Source organism: Megachile rotundata, chromosome 10 (genome assembly GCF_050947335.1).
Source record: "Megachile rotundata isolate GNS110a chromosome 10, iyMegRotu1, whole genome shotgun sequence".
NCBI lineage: Eukaryota > Metazoa > Arthropoda > Insecta > Hymenoptera > Megachilidae > Megachile > Megachile rotundata.
Genome location: NC_134992.1, coordinates 1238253 through 1259870, shown reverse-complemented (window position 1 = coordinate 1259870; position 21618 = coordinate 1238253). Strand labels below are relative to the sequence as shown.

The following is a 21618-nucleotide window of genomic DNA, read 5'->3' as shown; positions in this document are numbered from 1 at the left end:
TTTTTCTTGCATCTATGTGGCTATCTACTTACCGGTTTACTCAGCTAGTTTAAATACAGATCGTCGAGGGGTCTTATTCCCCTCTGGAAGAGTCAAGAAATCGATTTTTTTTTTTTTTTTTTTTTACAGCATAATATATTAAAAATGTGTTTCCGAAATTGTGTGCTTTTATTCATTCAAGTGACAAGGTTATAATGATTCGACAAGTGATGAGTACGATATACACATATATTGAAATTAGTTTCTATTGTATCTTAATAATGAATTAATCAACGTCGATCAAATTTTATCTACAGGCCCTGTAAATTAGGACTATGTCAGTATCAACAAAAGTTTTCTGTTTGTAGACAGATAAAGTAATATATCTTATAAATTTCGTTTTTATATAATTGTCATTTTGGTAAGAAACTTGAAGAAATCATCAGCTTTTTTAACAATAACAACGACGTTAATCGTAGCAGTTATTGAAAGTGACATGTTGCAAAAGAAACTACTATAATTTTAATAATAACAGCAATGATTATTTTTAAATTTTGAAACATCATCTTGAAGTATGAAAAATATGCACACAAAGTTTCAAAACTATGAAGCAATAATAACCCAATAATTCTTTATCTCATAAATCGTAAAATCGAAGGCTCCGAATGGGAATGTTTTTTTAACAATACGACGTGCATGTAGCCGTTTATGATTTATAAGGCGGAATTATATCGGTTTTATTTTCTTTTAACTGTGTTCCACTCATAGTACACTTCTGGAACTTTGTCAGTCAGTACGTAAGTAATATAACGTTATTCTTGGTTTTAAGGAATTTTTTTATAAAAACCACTCCAAAAAAAATCATTTTTGTTCCGACATTAATAATCAACCTAAAATTTAAAGAAAAATATGTCATGTATAGCTATTGATCGTATTCCATGTGCAGTTAATTGTATAAGTTATTGCTTCCCATATTTCTCTCATCAAAGGAGTTAAAAGATGGAAATTGATAGAATTATTTTAATAAACCACCAATAAACAATCATAGTTTTATTTGGTATATATGAAGATACAAATTTATGTTGAAATCATTGATTGGTTAATGGTCTGAACCTCTCTCCCGTCAATTTTATATAAACATTACATTTCATTTTAATCACAATCCGAAATCTTGAGAGAAAAAGTGATCGGTTTAGCGATGTATTACCTAACTATGTTTTTTTACAAGGATGTAGAATATTAGACTACAGAATTATAAAAAATTGATCATTTATATAATATTTCAAATTCTTATATCGAATATCTGTATAGTGAATGGAAAATATCTGAAGAATTGATGATCTTTATTATGATATTATTAAAAAAAGTATATGGAAAAACAGAAATGACCTTTAGAAGCTGAAAGCGATGTCATCTCGAAATGGATACAAATTATATGCTGGTCCGTTTACCACTGTACAATTTTTATTTCAAAAATTTATCTCTAATATCAATAATACTGAACTTATTTGAGCTGGCTATTGTTGATTTATCTAATATATGTATGATTATACTTGAAAAAATCCAAAGTATAGTATAGTTCCGTTATGGAAGAAAACTATGTATTTTCCAAATTACCTTTTATCGGCATTTATTACACATTTGATATCGATATAATTAGTTAATATCTTTTTCTTGTTACACAGTCGCGAATAGCTAAAAGTAGTGCGATTCGTTAGATAAAGTAATTGCACTCATACATCTCGAAGGACCGGAACACCTAAATAACTCTGGGAGGACTTCGTTGTTGTAAAAAAGTATAAAATACTAAATTTGCGATGATTAAAAAGGAGGTTATGATAGTAACCTTAATCTTATTGTTAATGTAGGAGTTAAACTTAAGAGTCATTCCAAAGTTAACTTGATTTCTTTAAATAGAACCATGTATACTTTAATACATTAATCGATGAAGCCCGTTAAGGCTTGTGAACAAATATTAAGTATATAACCTATTATTTTAAGAGATATTTTTATTTAAATATTACATAACAGTAGAAGTACAACATTTATTTTTTTAACATTACCTTAACTTTTCCACATAAAACAATACTATTTATTTCTGTTTATATTTGAATGTACACTAAACATATTTAATAAAAACAATATTATTTCGTTTAATATAGTATAACGTAGAATTGTATGCTATATGTATAATATTTTAATTTAGTCTAAAAGTAACATTTTTAACATATTCAACAGTATTATATTTCCGAATTAATTTTAAGTAAAAATTTATTATAATTAAATAAAAGACATTTCCATAACAGCTGCAAGATTAATAAAAGAAAATTATGCTGATTAAATAGAGAAATTAATACTTCGTTATTATTATTTAATCAAAATGAAAATTTTATTGTTCCTACAAATATGAAAGTAAATAAGTAACAATTTACAATGTATTATGTACAAACTATAAGTAAAAATACAAAAATAGTTATTTTTATAAATAATCTTCCTTTATATTTTATCGAATAAGATCACTTCGAAATTTTTAAACAATACATCGTGAAATTAATTATAGTGAATCACTATGATTGCAGAGGTAGCTAATATTCGTCATTAAAATTTAAAACATTCAGACATTATAGAAATCAAACATAAACAAAAATAAATGAAATTTTATATGTATTATTTTAAATAAATAATATATATTTTAAAACTTTTTCTTCGTAGCTGTTAAATATTTTTCGAGGAAATATCATTAATATCAAATGACGTCAAACATCTTGTGTATCAAGAGAATGATGCATAACGTTCCGCTTGATATTTTCAATGAATCATTCATTGCTTTATAAAATATGTGATTACATAACATTGCGAGATGTTCATTGGTGCCAATAATTGTAAAATAAATACGCTCAAGCAAGTTCGATCATATATGTATTATATATTTAGGCGGGCTGAGCTGCGCGTAATAATATAATAATAATAAAAAAATAATTTTCTCATTATACGTGTAAAAAAATCAGGCGTTGAGATATTCACATCGCAACAGTCAACTTCAAAAGATGACACATTCAAACGTTAATAGATATAATAAATGAACTAATCTCGATTAAACAATTTAACTGCAGAATTCATGCTTATAATATTAATCCATATTTAAAAAAACACAACAATGAAACGAAATAAGCAAATAATAAATATTTTTGGGTATCCATCAATCATTGGATATAAACTACCAACGACAAGTGAATTTTCCCGCTTTCTTAGCATTTTACTTCTAAAACTGTATAATAAATTTTTTCCATTTATCTTTTCGAGTAGCGTTAGTTTTTTAAGAAAATATATAATAAAAAATACTTTCCCAGTAAATGATTTTCTTATACTGTAATTTCAGGTGTATTATAATTAGCTCTGCCTTGATACAAATAGCTTTTTAAAAATTTCATCGCTACTATTTATTAATAGTTATATTGAGATAAATACTACAACAATTTGATTGCAAACTCGATAAAATTGACACATTGTAAATATTGTATTGATAGAAATACAATATTTAATTTTATAACAGTGTTTGTAAATATTTCATTTAAAAATATAATCAAATTGTACAAAATTTTCAATTACTTTAATAAGGAAAATTTAATAATAAATATTTTTATGATTGACAGCCTATTTACAATAGACATAAAATATGTGAGAAAGAAAACATAAATCATATGCACGATAGAATTAATTGTCTATTGAAGTAAAATTTATAGGAAAACAATATAATTTTTTAACGCAACAAAATATGTTTAAGATCAAAATGAAACTATGCAAGTGAATGTAATGACACCTAATGCAAATATCATTCAAAAATAGTTTTTAAATAAACATGAACAATATAATAACATATTTTATTTACTAAATTCTTCTTATTTTTAAAATTTAAATTTTTGAATTGTTGTTAACATTCGTGGAGCTAATATAACTCTTTGCATTTCTAGAATTTATTTTGCCATTTAAAATGTCCCCTTAGAGGCGATAACCGAGTACAAAGAAATTTGATCTATAAATGTAATTGCATAAAGATCAAATTTATAAAAGATTCTAATTCAATAGAAGTAAAATAGTACGTATATGTATATGTACACAAATACACATACACACATAATATTTTCTTTTAATATATTCTCAATATATTCAATATATTCTTTTATATTAACCCTTTCACTACTATGCACATTGAAAAAAAATGTCATTTTTTAACGTTACGATATTTCTCCTTTAGGACTTTATGTTATTAAAAATGAGAAAAGGTTGAAATTCTTGTTATTTGTTTATTCTATTGAACGTTGATGAAACGTAAGTAACAATGTGCCTAATATCAGTCTGGTAAAATAGTGAATACGTTTAAAAAAAATTTACTCAGCGTACATATACAGCTTACGTATACGTATATTAACAGATGTACGATAGCCTTTTGTAATCATAGGGTTAAAGGAAACAATCACAAACTGATTGAAGTTACCTTTCCTTCCAAAGTAAAGTATTGATTTTTTTCAAATTATTCATTATTAAGAAAACGTAATGTGCATTACAAATTATCACCATCCACCTGGAAAGTTTCCTGCTTTCCCATACATATACCTATATTATGAAAAGAAAAATATTTGGCCGATCGATTTTGCTAGGGCCGGGATTCGAATCCCGGATCTTCCGTTTGCCGAGCGACTGTTCTAACCATTAACCTATCCAGGCCAACGATGCATATTCTTTCTCTCTCTCGCGCTCACTTTCTCCCTCCCTCTCTCTCTATCTCTTTCTCCATCTGCCTGCCTCTGTCCCTTTCTTTCTCTCTCTCTCATTTGTAAGGCTCAAATAACTGCTGTCTGCAATAAAAATGCGTATATATGTTCTAATACATATCTTTTTCTTATATCTCCTCTCTTTTATACTTCATCAACCTTACAATTAATTAAAAATTAACATCTTCAAACAGTTTTTATATCAGCAGACATAATGAGAATAAGATGTATTGCAAGCATGTAACTTTAATATACTCGAATTCAAGTAATTCCCGCAATAAAATATTCACATATTTTTGTATAATGATCGTTTTGTTATATAATTAAAATTAAAATATTTATGTACTATAGAAAAGTAAATCATAGCTCAGCCATGTTGTATTAACATAAACGATAAATACATTTGATTAATCGATATTATGTTCAATGAAATTCTGATAGAGAATCAATTAAAATAAAATGAAAATCAATTTTTTGCTTCATGTCAGTCATACCATCATAAATTTCGATAAATTTTGGAATCATGCTATTTGAACCTTAAGCTAGAATCATACGAGTGCACCCTCAAAGACAGTGATTTAACATTCTATGTTTTTAATATTTCTATCTCCTGTTTGATTTTATCTTCTCCCATACATACGCGCATCCTAGGACTATCTATACATATGAATCTCGGCACGCCTGGTGTTGCTGCGTAACTATAATCTCAAACCCAGCGCTTGAGTCTCTGTAGACCAATTTGAATACTTAGAGTCGATAATTTTTCAATATTATTATTTAAATAATCTTACAAAAGTTATTTGTTCATTTATGAAACTGTTGTTAACATGATTAAAATAATAAATAATATTGAAAAAATAACTTAATGTTTTACGAATGATCAATACGGTGAGGGTCTGGATTCGAGACTATGGTCGGGAAGCCGTATGCGCATGTCACTTCATTTGGACGATCTCTTTCTGTCGTGGCATCTGGAGGTGAGTGGTTGTTCGTGATTTTCGCACAGGAGTATAATCCGACGATTTTCTTACCGGAAAGGTAGCATCGAACGTCAGGTACGGAATAAAACAACGATTGAAATAGGAACAAATTGTGTAGTGAGAACAGTTTTACGGAAATGTTGTTTTTTTCGGTGAATTACAACGTTGGAAAACAGACGCATGGCTTCGGCTATAGTTGCCGGCTGTTCGAACGCGGTCCACATGCTGATCTTCGTAAAAGTCGTTTGTCATCTCTTTTAAAGCATTGAATCTTGCAATTAATTGTTGATCGGAGAAAAAATCTATGTGGCTAAACATTTAATTAACTAAACGTGATTTTCAAATTTAAAAAATTAGAAAAATGCAAATAACCGGATGCAGTATGGCGGTCGACTGCTTGTCAGAATTCAGTTTTCAGTCACGAGTTCCTACAATACTAAAAATATTCATGATATAAATTTTCTAATTGTGCTTTTGTGAAATCAAGAAATATGTTTTCCAAAATAATTTTGCTAATTTAACTAGAAAGAGCTGTAATTGATTTCAACGTATAATTAGAGTTAAGATATGCATTATAAGTCTACTGGAAATCGTGTGCAATGACGACCTTGTAAAACGACTTTTTGACGACAATGGAGTTTGCTTGCTGATTTCCAGTGTGTCGGGTTATTAAATTAATTTTTTTCATTGTTATAATCCGTATATCGTTATTTCAAAGGGGTAAGTGAAAATTGCATCACTTAAAACAGAAGTAAAAGTCAGTAATTATAATTGTAATTATTTTCATTTCCAAATTTAATACATTAACTATGTAATATAAAGTTTTTATTATATACATTGTAGATAAATTATTAATTTATATAAATTATCAATTGCTACTTTAAAAGATTTTTTAATTTAATAATTTGGAATATTACTATTTCATAGAAATGTTCAGGTTTTTAAAGAAAAAATTATACCGACAAATAGTTCCAGTATGTAAAAAATAATTACAGCTCTTTTTAACTGAAAATTGCCTCAAATGTTAACATGGCATCATATAATATGAAGCGTCAAGAAAGTCGTGGCAACATTGCAATGTTCTGGCCATCTACAAAATGGCTGCCAGTTTCGTTCTGGAATATTCACATATCGCCACGTGGACGCTAGGACAAAGACACCTGCTACACTTTTAATCAAAATTAATGAATTTTAGGTTTACATACTTTTCGTGATAATTAATATATTTATATATAATTCAATTCGATAGTTTTTAAAATAGCAACCGTAAATACAAAATTAATAACATATAAGAAATATTTCCCGGAACATGTAACCTATACAGATGACTTTTTTAATTCAATAATTATTTTTTTAGTTTTGACAAAATTATCATTCAGTATTAATTCTAATTTAATATTTTGTAATCTTTTTGAAACAGAGATTATATAATTATTTTTTATTTTATTATATAGTTAACTAGAAAAGTCTGATTGAAACTTCATTATGGGTAAGGAGAAGATTCATATTAACATTGTCGTCATTGGACATGTCGACTCTGGTAAATCTACCACCACTGGTCATTTAATTTATAAATGTGGTGGTATTGACAAACGTACCATCGAGAAATTTGAAAAAGAAGCCCAAGAGGTAAGAAAGACAAATTATGTGCAATTTAAATAAAATTTTATATACGCGAAAATTATTTCTGAAATTTAGTAGAAAATATTAATTATAGATTCACTGGTAATTTAGTTTTGGTTGGCACAGTGATAATTAAATGTAATTGTATTTGTATTACAATAATATTTGTATAATTGAAATGTTTAATGACAATAGAAGACTTTGAATATGAAATGACTGTTCATTTTTAGATGGGCAAAGGATCCTTCAAATATGCATGGGTATTGGATAAATTAAAGGCAGAACGTGAACGTGGTATTACTATTGACATCGCTCTGTGGAAATTCGAAACCTCTAAATACTATGTTACTATTATTGATGCTCCTGGACACAGAGATTTTATTAAAAACATGATTACTGGTACATCACAAGCTGACTGTGCTGTATTAATTGTTGCTGCTGGTACTGGTGAATTTGAAGCTGGTATTTCAAAGAATGGACAAACACGTGAGCATGCTCTGCTTGCTTTTACACTTGGTGTAAAGCAGCTGATTGTTGGTGTTAATAAAATGGACTCTACTGAGCCACCATACTCTGAAACACGATTTGAAGAAATAAAGAAGGAAGTTTCATCTTATATTAAAAAGATTGGTTACAACCCTGCTGCTGTTGCATTTGTGCCAATTTCTGGTTGGCATGGAGATAACATGTTGGAAGTTTCTTCGAAAATGCCTTGGTTTAAGGGATGGAGTGTTGAGCGCAAGGAAGGTAAGGTAGAAGGAAAATGCCTTATTGAAGCTCTAGATGCTATCCTTCCACCGACTAGACCTACAGATAAAGCGCTCCGTCTTCCTCTTCAGGTAAGTTCCTAACTAAATTGAATAATTATAATATTTATTTTTTGTGATGATAATATTATAACCTCATTCGCGGTTTCCACCGGAGGATTTTCTATCCGTTGATGGCTAGAGATGTCTGATTTCAATAAAATTTTTATGAGAATTAAGAAATTTTTAAAAATACATATTTCATACACATGTAATTGCAGGATGTGTACAAAATTGGTGGAATTGGAACAGTACCAGTTGGTCGTGTGGAAACTGGTGTGTTAAAACCTGGTATGGTTGTCACATTCGCTCCTGCGGGTCTGACTACTGAAGTTAAGTCAGTTGAAATGCATCACGAAGCTTTGCAAGAAGCTGTTCCTGGTGACAATGTTGGTTTCAACGTCAAAAGCGTGTCCGTTAAGGAATTGCGTCGTGGTTATGTAGCTGGAGATTCGAAAAACAATCCACCCAAGGGCGCTGCTGACTTCACTGCACAGGTATGTTATTAAAATTAGTTTGAAAAAAAATGATGTGTAAATTATTTTGTGTGTATGTAAATGAATGATATTGGCACAATGATGAAAGTATATATACTTCATTCGCGGTTTCCACCGGAAGATCATTAAGATCTGTTGATGGTTGAAGACGCCTGAGTGCTTAGGAAATTCATTAATTACAGTATGTCATGTATTCTCTTGGCATTAAAGAAAACTTCATTTACTTTTTTTATAGGTTATTGTGCTGAACCATCCAGGTCAAATTAGCAATGGATACACACCAGTGTTGGATTGCCACACTGCTCACATTGCGTGTAAATTTGCTGAAATCAAAGAGAAATGTGATCGTCGTACTGGAAAAACCACCGAACAAAATCCAAAAGCTATTAAATCAGGAGATGCTGCAATTGTTACGCTCGTACCAAGCAAGCCAATGTGTGTTGAAGCTTTCCAAGAATTCCCTCCTTTGGGACGTTTCGCTGTTCGTGACATGCGTCAGACGGTAGCTGTTGGTGTCATCAAAGCAGTTACTTTCAAGGACGCCGTGGGCAAGGTCACCAAGGCTGCAGAAAAGGCCCAGAAAAAGAAATAACTAGTTTCCGTACATGTGTATCGCCAGATGGGCTTCGGCATATAATAGCTGAAGTAGTTTACCTCCTTTCTTCACGTTTTTCTCACGAGAACAGTAGTACATTATTGCCATCGCAAACCGCAATATTTTCTACGAAATCGCGACCAATGGTTAAGCGTAATAGAACTGGGAAAGAATCGCGACGACTGGCTTTTTATGTGCATGAAGTTGTACATTCGCCATATTTTTTTGATATTCGTATATTCCATTTATCAAAATGGTTGCTCCGTCATTTCTCTCATCGTAAAGAATTTCGTAGGAAAGGTAAACGGCCAACGATGGTGAAGAAGCAAATACTTTTCTCGTTTGCTAGAGTCCCGTGAAAAAAGAAAGTAAACTACGAAAGCTACTTATAACATCTGATTCACAAGAACATCAACAAACATCATAATTTAGCTCGGCTTAATTATATTTTCTAATTATTATACGGAAATAAATCCTATATCTGCGATATTCTAAAAACATTCACTATTATTTTTTGCCGTCATTACAATTAATGATCGATTATCATCGCCATCCTTATCATAAAACGCTTCATATTTCTGACATCATTTCTAGAAAGCTGCTTTATTATTCAAGAAACATTATTTTAATCGTTTATCATGAATGGGATATATCAATTTAAATAACATTAATGACAAAGAGAACAAGTACTAGTTCCAGTACAAATTTAGTTGAGAAGGTGGGACCTGTTTTTTATTATTACTTTCCAATTACCTAACTAGGTAAGGAATTGAACTGCTGAAAATATATACACGAAACATTTTTCTAGGATATATTTCTTTACAAAGATTTACCTTGCATTTTTACATATTCTACATTGGAAGAAAATACGTGCGAAAATACGATTGCTCTGCAACGATTCAGCACTTTTAGCCCGCGATTTTTCAATAGTTGAGATTGGTTAACAACGGTATTCTGTACATACATATAAATAACAATATCGAATAAAAGTGAATAAAGGAATACGGAACAACAAAATTATTTGCTTTATTGCTTCCTTATCTCTGCATTATAAGAATATTGCTTATTTTTTTGTAGAATTCAAGTTTTAGCAATCTATTCTTAATTGCCTCTTTATACTTTATAGAAATCATATTTATATTATAAATTTAGTAAAAATAATTTTTTTTATATTTTAAATTCCTTAATTATTGTGATTGTTTACATGTTCATAATATTGCAGATCCTAACTTATATTACTAAAGAAATAATTCAAGTTGTATTACACATTTTGAATAATAAATTGAATGCAAAGAGTACTTATTTAACATAATCCAAAATATTATTAAATATTAAACTTGCTTTTTTTCTTGGAAAACGCTAAACGTCGACATACAATACTTGTGTACTGATAAATCGTTGATTTGATCATCGTAATTAGAAGAATAATAAGAATAATTGGAATAATTTAGCTGAAACCAATTATTTTGATACAAAATTGTGTTCAATAGATAATTCATTATTAGTGTACGAATATAAAAATCATCACTTATCTTAATATTTTTTTAAAAATTTGTTTTTAATTTTATTATTTCTGTACTTTTTTGAATTTGAATAAGCAATAATAATAACATTAATTAAAAAATTAATTTGAGATATTTATTGCAGTACTTGTAATATTGAAAATGTGAATTAAGATATGCAGAATAATGCAATATTTTTTGTTTAATTTTATTTTTGTACTATAATATATGGTAACTTTAAATTTTTGTTTTGCCGCGTATTTTACACGTGTATAATGCGTAAGTCGTAAAAATGAGATGTTGCATCAAATATGGCTGCTATAAGAAATAGTCTGTTGGCATTTTCAAATGTTTTTTCAAAAAGTACAACTGCTGTAACAAGTAATGTAGGTATAAAGGTGTTGTTGAATTACGTAATTTAATAAAAAAATATATATATATATTTAAAGTTAGTTTAACGTTTGTGGAAATGAAAAGTATAGTTTCTTGGTTATAATATTTCTACGCCATGTAGTTCCAGCAAATACGTAATATTTGGATTGGACGATGGATGACTCGTGATGTTAAACGAAGACGATTAGCAAGAGATTATGCACCAGAACGATTGCGATTAGTAGCTTTAAAAAGAAATAATATTTTACCAGCAGAAATACAGGTAAATAGGGTTCTTTATTTAATCGTAACCCCTTAAAGACATTTGAATTTTAAGGACAAGTGCAAAAACAACTTCATTAAATTTGTAGACACATCCAAAATTTATCGAATTTGTTTATTATTATTAATATATTCTATATGTGTATGTGATTTGGCATTAAACATTATTTTTTAAAAAATGATTTTATTTTTATATATGTTCTATTAAAATATTCATGGTGTATTTAGTTATATAATACCACGTTTGTAAAAATTACAAAAAGAATTATAAAATGAAGCAAGAAATAATATTATGGAGTGGGGATTTTGAGACTGTCCATAAGAAACATAATATTATGGAGGTGGTCCTTAAGGGGTTACTATAAAAATATAAGTATTTCAAGGAACGAGTCAATTAACTGATAATAACATTAACTTTATTTATCTATTCTTTGGTACAGACTCTTGCCACCAAACAAATAGATGAGACTATTCCCCGTCAAACTGCATTAAGACAATTAACACCACGTTGTGCAGTAACTTCTCGTGGTCGTGGTACTGTTATTAAATGGAGAATATCGAGAATTGTATTCCGTCATTTAGCTGATTATAATAAGTTATCTGGTGTACAACGTGCATTATGGTAAAAGTGTTACCTTAATAATGTTTCAAAACAATTTGAAATTCTAGATGTAAAAAAGATATTAAATAAATAATTAACACTAAAGAAATTTTTCTGAATTATTTTGACATTACTTAAAATTTGTTGGGGCTATAAATTTTGATGAAGTTTTAAACAAATATAAGGTAGATATTAATATAAATAAATACTTACTAAGAAAGACGTAACTGTATTGCATACTTTAAAGTGGTACTAATATTACATTACATTATAATCAGAAAATATGAATATTTCTACATTTTTTAAATTATCAACTTGAATAAATAAATTTCAATTAAATTCACAACAAAATTCCTGTATTTTTAACTATTACAATTGCAAAAAGTTAATGAGTGTATCATTCTTCTAAATACTATGTAATAAATATAAGAATCGTATAAATCAATGGTATGTGTTATGACATGAAAGATGTTATGTGGTTGTTGAAATAATTCATTCACTAATTATTTAAACTCTGATTTTAGGTAAACGTCGATAATTTTAATCATTTTGCTTCACAAAACATATACATATATATTTATATTCTTAGAGGGTAAGATGGAGCATTGTGAGATGAAGAATGTACATATGTATACAGTTTGTTTAAAATAAGTATAAATACCAAAAGTTCACGTTGAAACTTGATTTTATGAAACTGTTTCCAAAATAAAGAACTTTTATTTTAAGAAATTAATTTATTTTATGATAAGATATACAATTAAATTCTTAATAATCTTTTGATTTTCATTATTTATAATTAAAAATCATGCGAAAAAGGCAATTTTATGTAAAAAAACATCAGACATTATTATGATAATGATTTGCATAGATGCATAAATTTGGGTACAAATTTAAAAATTTGTAATATTCACCAATAAATTTCTATTCTTAAAAGTAATTCAAAATGTGGTTTACGTTCACGTTCGACGTTTACGTTCATTTTTCAAGACTTCTATTATTCGTGTGCTTTTTATTGATAATTTTAATGCAGTAAAGTATCCAAAATTTATGAGAAATAATTTTGACTGCAGAGAAAAGACTTGGACAAAAAAAAGATATATAATTGAATTTTATATAGAGAACAAGCTTTCAAATATTGAAGTTACCATTGTATAAAGTAAAAGTATGAAAATCAATTGTAAATACTTAAACTACATGTGAGACATAAAACTTCAAAGAAGCGAAATATTTAAAATGAAAAAGCTTGTTTCAAAAACAGTTTTTGTGGTCGTTTTCACCTCAAAAATATACTATCAATTTGATAGAAGGGGAAATATATCTTGGAAATTATGGGCAGTTGTAAACAACAATAGTTACTACACTTTGTGTTAATAAAATTTAGAATTCTGACTTTCAGATAATTATTGATATTTTTACTTTAATTGTACTATAATTAAAATTTAATGTTTTTTTTTAACTTCTTTGAATTCAGAGTACGAATTTAATTTTTAATTTAATCTGAGGGTTTGAGAACAAAATAAAAATTTTATTTTTAATTGAATCTTGAACAAATAAAAATTAATGTTAATTCTTAATTGTAATTCTCCAAGGTGATGATAAGAACTTAATTTTTAATTAAAGGTAATGGTAATAATCTGGATTGATTAAATTTAATGAATAAAATGATATGTATTTATGACATTAGTTTATTACTGTTGTTAATGCTAACACATATCAACAACAGTGTTAAAAAATGGAAAGTGTGAAATACAGACAAAATAATAATAAAAATTATAATATTCTACACAATATTCAAATTAAGTAGTAATTAAAATTCAGTTCATAAATAAGGAATCAAATTTGAGTTTTCAGTTTGAAAAAATTATTATTAAAAGTTAATAATCATTTTTATTTATTCAGTTGACAAAAAATTAAAAAATAAATTTTCATTTCCAATTAAAAAATTATTCGTTTAACAATTACACTGTAATTCTCATTTCAAAAATATTCAACTAACGATTATAATTTAATCATTTGATGGAGTAGTTAAAAATTTTGAAACGCTAATAGAATTACACCGTAAATAAAATTGTAATAAACATTTTCTGTAATTTTTATTATGATTAAATCAATAACATTAATATAATAGTTTTTACACTTAATTTAAACTGATAGTACATCTTAAAAATATAATATTTCAAAGAATATATTGAAAACACAATATATTTAAAAAATTGAAATTGTTTATAACAAGCACTGTTACAAAGTTTACGCGTTTTATTGATCGCAACGATGTTTAGTTCGCCGGAGAGAAAAGTTAATAAGTACTAATTAAAAAAAAATTGACAAATATGTTGCATTTCTTTATATTCATAGTATATTTTAGAAGATTTAGTTACAAACAAAGCATACGGAATTGTCTAATTTTAATATTATCAAGTTTTATAAGAAGAAAGTATAAAATGTACGTAAGATTGTTCTAAAGAAGTTATTACAGTTCACACATTTTATCAAATGGCGATATTTTACGAACATTATATTTTTATTGTTGAACATATAATTTACTAATTAAAAACATAAAAATTGAAAATTGTTCATGTTATTATAAATTTATTATGTAAAATTAAAATTTCATTATTTTGGTTAGTCTAAAATTTCCGTAATACTATACGCATAAATTACTTTCAGTGTGTAATAGAAGTATTCAAGTACCCTTTAAAACGCAAGTAACTTCTTTAAAATCAAATGTAAAAAATCTTTTTAAAGAAGCAGGAAGGATTAGTTTTCCCCATAGTGCACTTCTATTGTTTTGAAATAATGACGGTTGGTTGAAATCATGAAGAAAATAGCCACTTTTTAAAACACTTTATCTGGCAATGAGCCTGTAATGAAAATTTGAAAAATAGTTTTTGTTGATTTAAATCTGTCATCAAGTTAATTGAAACGTTTTATTGAGATTGGTCAATGCGGTTATTTGTTATAAACTACTAAAAGTGATGGAAATTATAGTTTGGACAATCTTTGATTTGTAACTTTAATAAATCTAAAGACATTTATATATTCTAATATCTGTTACTATTTTCTATATTAACCTATTTCGAATAAACTTTTGGTATGTATATGTATACTCAATTTATTTAAATTTGCAAAAGGTTTTTTCAATTTTTATTACAAGCTTAGTTAAAAAAAATTTTAAATGTATATTTTACTATCTTCTTTGTAATTTTGACTAATTGTAATTTAATCAAAATAATGAAAGAAAAAAATAAAAAAAAGAAGGTATGTCCTATTTTTAAATTATTATTCTGTTTTAAAGTATGTCCAAATGTTTTCGTTGTTCGCTATGTCTGATCAGGTGTGTATGGCGCAGGTCCGAATGTAAGTACTTACCTGTAGTTTAGCTCTACTGAATCAAGAAACTTTTTACGAGCCAGTACACATCAGTATACTCGTGCAGTGAATACTTCTATGTTATTGTTGTTACAATTTGACCTGTTGCATTTTTCACGATGAAATATCTAAGGTATGAATATCACAACTGTTTACTTCGAAATAAGTATATACTTTTGAAAAACATCAAATATGATAAATTTAACCAGTTTAATGTTTTTTAACATTAAAAAGCAAAAGATTTAAACAACATTTTAGGCTGTCTTTTACATATTAAAAAAAAAAGTTCAGCAACATAAATACTAAGTAATGAAAGTTAATGTTATAAAAGATATGAAGTATATTGCTTTGTTTCAATTCATACAAGTCATTGCAATTTAGTACTATTCTAATTAATCACATGTAAAAAAACAAGTATAATTGCCTATTCTAGAATATTTGAAAATATGGAACGAAGTTGTTTAGAAAATATGTTTCTTATTACAAATTTCTAAAACAAAAGAATTATTTCATGATACGTGATTGGTTCTAATATATAATTTTCGTGGCAAGATTTTAATGCTGTAACATAACGTAATTAGGTGTAGTAAAACGATAGAAAATAAAAAGAACAAATTTAGAATTATAAATAAAAATAAAAATACGAAAACCTCTTCTAGAGTGTGGTTTATAAAATAATGTAAAATTTTTTAATATTTTATTTCGACTCGCACGGTCCTTGGTCGCTCATCACCCACACAATTTTATTATTATAGCGACACAAATCAATTGCTATGTATATCTTTATCGACATATTTAGTAATAATTTGCATGACCTAAGACAATTCCCCATATATGACATAATGTTATAGTCATAAAAGTGAAATTTCCGTACGTGGTCCTAATTTGATGACCAGGGACTGTATAGTTCAATAGAAGAATAAATATTTTTAACATTTAAATAATGTTGTTTTCTTACTATAACACGTATGTATTTCTTATTTACTGTAAAACATTTTATAAATTTTCCAAATACCAACAATATCAATTACAACATGAATATTAAAATATGTGTATTTAGGTAAGTGTTTACGAAAAAAAATGATACTTATAGTGCGTTAATTGTTTTCAATTTGAAAAACAAAATCTGTATAAAACCGTATACTATTAAAAGCATGTCGTAAGTAGATCTGTGGAGTAGTCCTTGCAATGTTAATTATCCTTTAAGTATGTTATAATATTAATAGTAAAATAAAAATATAATGATTGTATTTGGGAAAGCTTAAAGACTTTCACTATAAGTAATGGGAGCATTACAAAATATATATTTTTCTGTTTCATTAAATTTTTTAACTAAAAGGGGGAATAAACCAGTTTTCAGCTTTTTATGCAACGCTTATGAATCAATAAAAAAAATACTGAATGTTGCAATGGAATAAAAATTATGAAAACTTGTTAGACGGTATTGAATTTGTTAAACTTGTTATCAAAATAATTTTGGAGAAAGAAAAATACATTTTACTTATACCGTTTGCTACATAAAAAATGTGTGGATTTATTGTAATAAATTACAATAAAAATTGATATTTATTTCGTTCGATTATGTACCATTCTAATTAGTAAATTAGTAAATTAGTAAATGACTATTTTTTAAATGTAAATGGAATTTAACTATGAAATTTCATTATAATGGTTTCATGTAATAACAAGTAGTAATTTTATGAACCTACATTCAAATTAAGCAATAATAAATAAAGAGACTAATAATACTAATAATCAGCAAATTGTTTACTTATATTTGTAAATATTTACTCCATAGAAGAGAAGAATGTTCAAAAATGTAAATACTGTCATTGAAAATAAATATTGATTATTACATAAAAAGGAGAAACAAAAAATCGTTGAACATACAATGCTTATGAAATCAGCATGGAGATTAATTTAATTGCCAAATATTATTCTGCGAAAAGATATTACAAGTTGCTACTTTACATTTTTTTAAACAATTTTATCGTTGATTCAAATTAATATTAAAATACGTATAAAATAACGATATATATAATCTACATATCAGTGCTATACACATCGTATGTTAATAAGACTGCAATGTCAACATGTTGATTCATGTTCTGAATAAACATACGCCACCCTTTTCCTAGGAACATAGTAATAGTCTATTGATATTGGTTGTCTTAAACGTACGTCACATTATAAAGTATCTGTAATGCTTGATAAGTAATTGCTTATCATAAAATGGATAAATAGTGTGACTTTTTATATGAAGTCAAAAGTCATGTGTTGCGTGTTTAGGGAACATTACTCCAACATAATGAAACCCTTGTGATTTGAAACACGAAACATTAACTGACTTTTAGCACGGAAAATTTCTCTTTTATGTAAAAACAAAATATGAAGTATTGATTTAATTAATTTCATCACTACGGTTTGATACAGATAGAATTTTATACTGATGGTTGTCAGATACTTAAACAGATACGCTTAAACAAAAATATTACACTATTTAGTCTTTCTTTGTAATAACGTTTAATACATCGTGTTTTCTGTGTTTTCATGTTTAGAAAATTAATTCTTGTTCCTTCCTAATTAATGTGGCATAAAACAGAATTTACGTACATTACACAAGTAAGATAAATAAACGATTGAACCCTTTTTTCGGACAAGAGGAATAAGCAAGCAATGGGTATAATCTTATCCTACTCATTTTTTATGGCTATTAAAAAAATGAGTAAACATATGAAATGAAGTATGCCTATCATCCAATTTAGACGTTATTTTATTTATACAATTTCGCTTTACACAGTTTTTATAATAACGAATTAAAAAAAAAATTGTAAAAGCAAACATTTTGTCAATATTAATGCAAGGATAAAATTGTTATACTTTTGATTTATTTGTTATGTAACTTGTATCAATAAATTATTAACATTTTCTTTAACTGTAATGAGACCAAACATGACTTAATTTGGACTATATTTACTAGTTTTATTCGTGATAATTTCGATTTGCACTGTTTTCTGACGAATCCTTCTTTCGTGTAAATCGATGGTATAATTCGCATTTTATTTAGCATTTTAAAAAAGTAACGTTACGATATATCGAACACAATAATTTTATAACCTTAAAATGTGAATCATGATTATTTCAAAAACTAGGATTAAAATATTACGATATGTTATCCAATATCATGTCCTTAATAACATAGCACTAAAATTAATTCCTATTATTGTTATAAAAATATAATTATAATGCAGTATTTGATTTATGTGATATAATAATTATTCCAAGACTAAATACTAAATTTTCAGAACTGTATATAGTGGTATACATATATATTTTTAACCGACTTCGAAAAAGGAGGAGGTTACTCAATTCGATCAGTATATATATATATATATTTTTTTTTTCTATGTATGTTCGCCGATTACGCCTAACTGGGTTGACCGATCGGAACGAAGCCTTTTGCATCTGGTGGATTCAGACTCCCCATTGGTACCATAATCAAAAAATTTTTCATTTTTTAATTGCAAAGTGTTGTTATTGCAGAAAAACCGGCAACTTTTAAAATAAACTTTTCTCGATTTTAGTGCGCTTTTAATATCTTATCGCGGACATGATTCTGTACAATTTTGTTCGTATGCAAATTTCGCGGAAATGTTTAGTTTTCGAGATATTAGCGAAAAAAATTGTTATTAACTTTTGAAATCAGCTTCCAACGATTTTAATGTCCTTTGAATATGTTGTTAGGGGCGTGGTTCTGGACAACTTTTTCCTCTTGCGAAATTGACGGAAAGCTTTTGTTTTAGAGATATTAGCGAAAAACTATTGTTATAAATATTAGTGGAACGCCCCGTGCTACGCACGGGAAAGACAACAAAGGGCAATTACAATGCACTGTACCAAAACACTAACTAAGCTTTACCGCTCTGACACGCGACTTATACAGGGTGTCCGCGCCAAAGTGTTACACCTTAATATCTCATGAACTATTGATGTCACGAAAAAGTGCTTATATGGAAATTGCAGGGTAAAAGAGGCCCTATGTTTTGGCAGAAGTAAAATTTTTTTATTGTTATTAATGTAAAAGATATGATGGTGAAGTTTCGTTTTTTTAAATGGAACTATATTTTTTTCTCGATCAGGTGATAGTGCTTTTCAAGACGAATTCATCAAGGTTTTATGTACTTACCCGATTTTTATTAGTTTTCGAGATATAACGCTTAGAAATTTACTGATTTTCAGCAGTGACATCTCGGTTTGACGAGTAAGTCATAAAAACGTTCTTATTGTTACGGTAAGTGCCGCTGGTTTGACTCTGCCTGCCGAAACAGATAGGCGGGGTGTATGGTCAAAATGGCAGGTCCGAAGAGTAAGAAACGTGAAAAGTATTGTCCATTACGGTTTAAGTTTTCCGTATCGAAGATGATATTAATTGTAATTTGGAAGGTTGGGACATTTATTTAAATGTTTCAGTACAAGGTAGGTATAAAGACAATTTAACAAAAAATAATATGCAAAAAATTTATTTCACATGCTTTCCGCTATTTGAAATACAAGTTTGTATACGTTTTACAAATTCGTTCTCGACGTTTTCCATAATTTCGCACGGGATATTTACGCATGCATTGTGTATTCTATTTTTCAAGTCAGTTATATTGTTAAATTGTCTTTATACCTACCTTGTACTGAAACATTTAAATAAATGTCCCAACCTTCCAAATTACAATTAATATCATCTTCGATACGGAAAACTTAAACCGTAATGGACAATACTTTTCACGTTTCTTACTCTTCGGACCTGCCATTTTGACCATACACCCCGCCTATCTGTTTCGGCAGGCAGAGTCAAACCAGCGGCACTTACCGTAACAATAAGAACGTTTTTATGACTTACTCGTCAAACCGAGATGTCACTGCTGAAAATCAGTAAATTTCTAAGCGTTATATCTCGAAAACTAATAAAAATCGGGTAAGTACATAAAACCTTGATGAATTCGTCTTGAAAAGCACTATCACCTGATCGAGAAAAAAATATAGTTCCATTTAAAAAAACGAAACTTCACCATCATATCTTTTACATTAATAACAATAAAAAAATTTTACTTCTGCCAAAACATAGGGCCTCTTTTACCCTGCAATTTCCATATAAGCACTTTTTCGTGACATCAATAGTTCATGAGATATTAAGGTGTAACACTTTGGCGCGGACACCCTGTACAGCAAGATGAGTTCACGTTGACCCTGGTGTATTATTCCCATTGCTTGGTGCAGTCTCCCTACCGTTCTAACAAACATTTTTTTTATTTTTTAGTTGCAAAGGATTATTTTTTCTATGCATGTTCTAACTCCCCCACTAACTCCCCATTGATACCATTATCAAAAATTTTTTCATTTTTTAGTTGCAAAGGATTATTGTTGCAAAAAAAGTTGAAAAACGAATATCCATGTTGTCTTTTACTTAATTATGCTCATGGCATTTACGCAGTCAAAAAAAGCCTGGAAGAACTGTCTCACAGTATCCTATACAATTCTCCCCATTCCACTAAAAAGCGTTAAATAAAATAATTTTCGGAAAAAAAATACACCGACTTCGAAATGCACTAAAAAGTATAAAATAATTTCTATTTCCTAATGAAGTAATTTCTATTTCTCTGAATCATACAATTACGTCACAGATATGAATTAAACCTATTTACTCGTTAGGTAGTATATTAAATACATTTCAACTTTTTCGGAGGCGGCGCAAAATTAAAAATACCTCAGTAAACGTTGCTGCCAATAACCAGTTAATTGTGGTATGGCGTATTGGAAATTAATAAATCCCGAGAAAGAATACGAACCATTATAGATATACCTGGTAATATACGTAAATGTAATGACTGCATCTTCATTTGATCAACGTTTCTGATATAAATGAAATTGAATCGACTTCGTTCGCGTGTAGAAGCCATGGATCTAAGAACCTATAAACGGAGCCCACGACGCGGGAATTACCAAATTTGCGACAGATGGGCTCTAGCTTTATAGTATATGCGGCGGTCGAGTCTTTCCGTCGCATACTCTATGAATATAGTCCTTTGCGGACTACCGCCGCATATATGCGTTCTGCGTAAATCATCAAATTGGCCGAAGAACTCATACTTGCGTTTGGCGAAAACAGTTGATTGAGCCGAGAAACGCGTACATGTGTTCATGCACGTAAATCTGTGCATGTATATATAATATGTCCAGAATATGACTTGG

The 21618-nt window shown here is 28.2% G+C and overlaps 3 protein-coding genes across 7 annotated transcripts in view; all 3 read left to right on the top strand.

Annotated features, from left to right (window-relative positions):
* The first annotated feature begins 5591 nt into the window (after window positions 1–5591).
* On the top strand, window positions 5592–10269 carry EF1a-F2 (elongation factor 1-alpha F2). 3 transcript variants are annotated; one of them, XM_076536634.1, is made up of 5 exons: window positions 5592–5728; window positions 7186–7360; window positions 7585–8193; window positions 8382–8657; window positions 8893–10269. In XM_076536634.1, the coding sequence occupies exons 2-5, from the start codon at window positions 7217–7219 to the stop codon at window positions 9247–9249; spliced, it is 1386 nt and encodes a 461-aa protein (XP_076392749.1). In that variant the 5' UTR covers window positions 5592–5728; window positions 7186–7216; the 3' UTR covers window positions 9250–10269. The 3 variants fall into 3 exon arrangements, with proteins under 3 accessions (XP_076392749.1, XP_003705350.1, XP_076392750.1); XM_003705302.3 differs by having other exon boundaries at window positions 5648–5806; XM_076536635.1 differs by lacking the exon at window positions 5592–5728 and adding an exon at window positions 6791–6926.
* A 720-nt stretch (window positions 10270–10989) lies between these two features.
* mRpS14 (mitochondrial ribosomal protein S14) lies at window positions 10990–12118 on the top strand. Of its 2 annotated transcripts, none has more exons than XM_003705303.3 (3): window positions 10990–11140; window positions 11269–11409; window positions 11849–12118. In XM_003705303.3, the coding sequence occupies exons 1-3, from the start codon at window positions 11066–11068 to the stop codon at window positions 12032–12034; spliced, it is 402 nt and encodes a 133-aa protein (XP_003705351.1). In that variant the 5' UTR covers window positions 10990–11065; the 3' UTR covers window positions 12035–12118. The 2 variants fall into 2 exon arrangements, with proteins under 2 accessions (XP_003705351.1, XP_012145443.1); XM_012290053.2 differs by having other exon boundaries at window positions 10993–11152.
* Window positions 12119–12632: 514 nt separating this feature from the next.
* Window positions 12633–21618, top strand: part of LOC100881792 (gustatory receptor for sugar taste 64f) — a 54379-nt gene continuing 45393 nt past the window's right edge. For both annotated transcript variants that reach the window (XM_003705306.3, XM_012290054.2), the window contains exon 1: window positions 12633–15511. The gene's annotated coding sequence lies outside the window, so the exon portion shown is untranslated. The remainder of the gene's footprint in view (window positions 15512–21618) is intronic.

Bases quoted from the DNA above. Each gene is read 5' to 3' on its own strand.
- EF1a-F2 (XM_076536634.1), top strand. From the start codon at position 7,217: ATGGGTAAGGAGAAGATTCATATTAACATTGTCGTCATTGGACATGTC. The intron at 7,361-7,584 runs GTAAGAAAGACA...GTTCATTTTTAG, and splicing joins TTGAAAAAGAAGCCCAAGAG to ATGGGCAAAGGATCCTTCAA. The intron at 8,194-8,381 runs GTAAGTTCCTAA...ATGTAATTGCAG, and splicing joins CGCTCCGTCTTCCTCTTCAG to GATGTGTACAAAATTGGTGG.
- mRpS14 (XM_012290053.2), top strand. From the start codon at position 11,066: ATGGCTGCTATAAGAAATAGTCTGTTGGCATTTTCAAATGTTTTTTCA. The intron at 11,153-11,268 runs GTGTTGTTGAAT...TACGCCATGTAG, and splicing joins CAAGTAATGTAGGTATAAAG to TTCCAGCAAATACGTAATAT. The intron at 11,410-11,848 runs GTAAATAGGGTT...TCTTTGGTACAG, and splicing joins TTTTACCAGCAGAAATACAG to ACTCTTGCCACCAAACAAAT.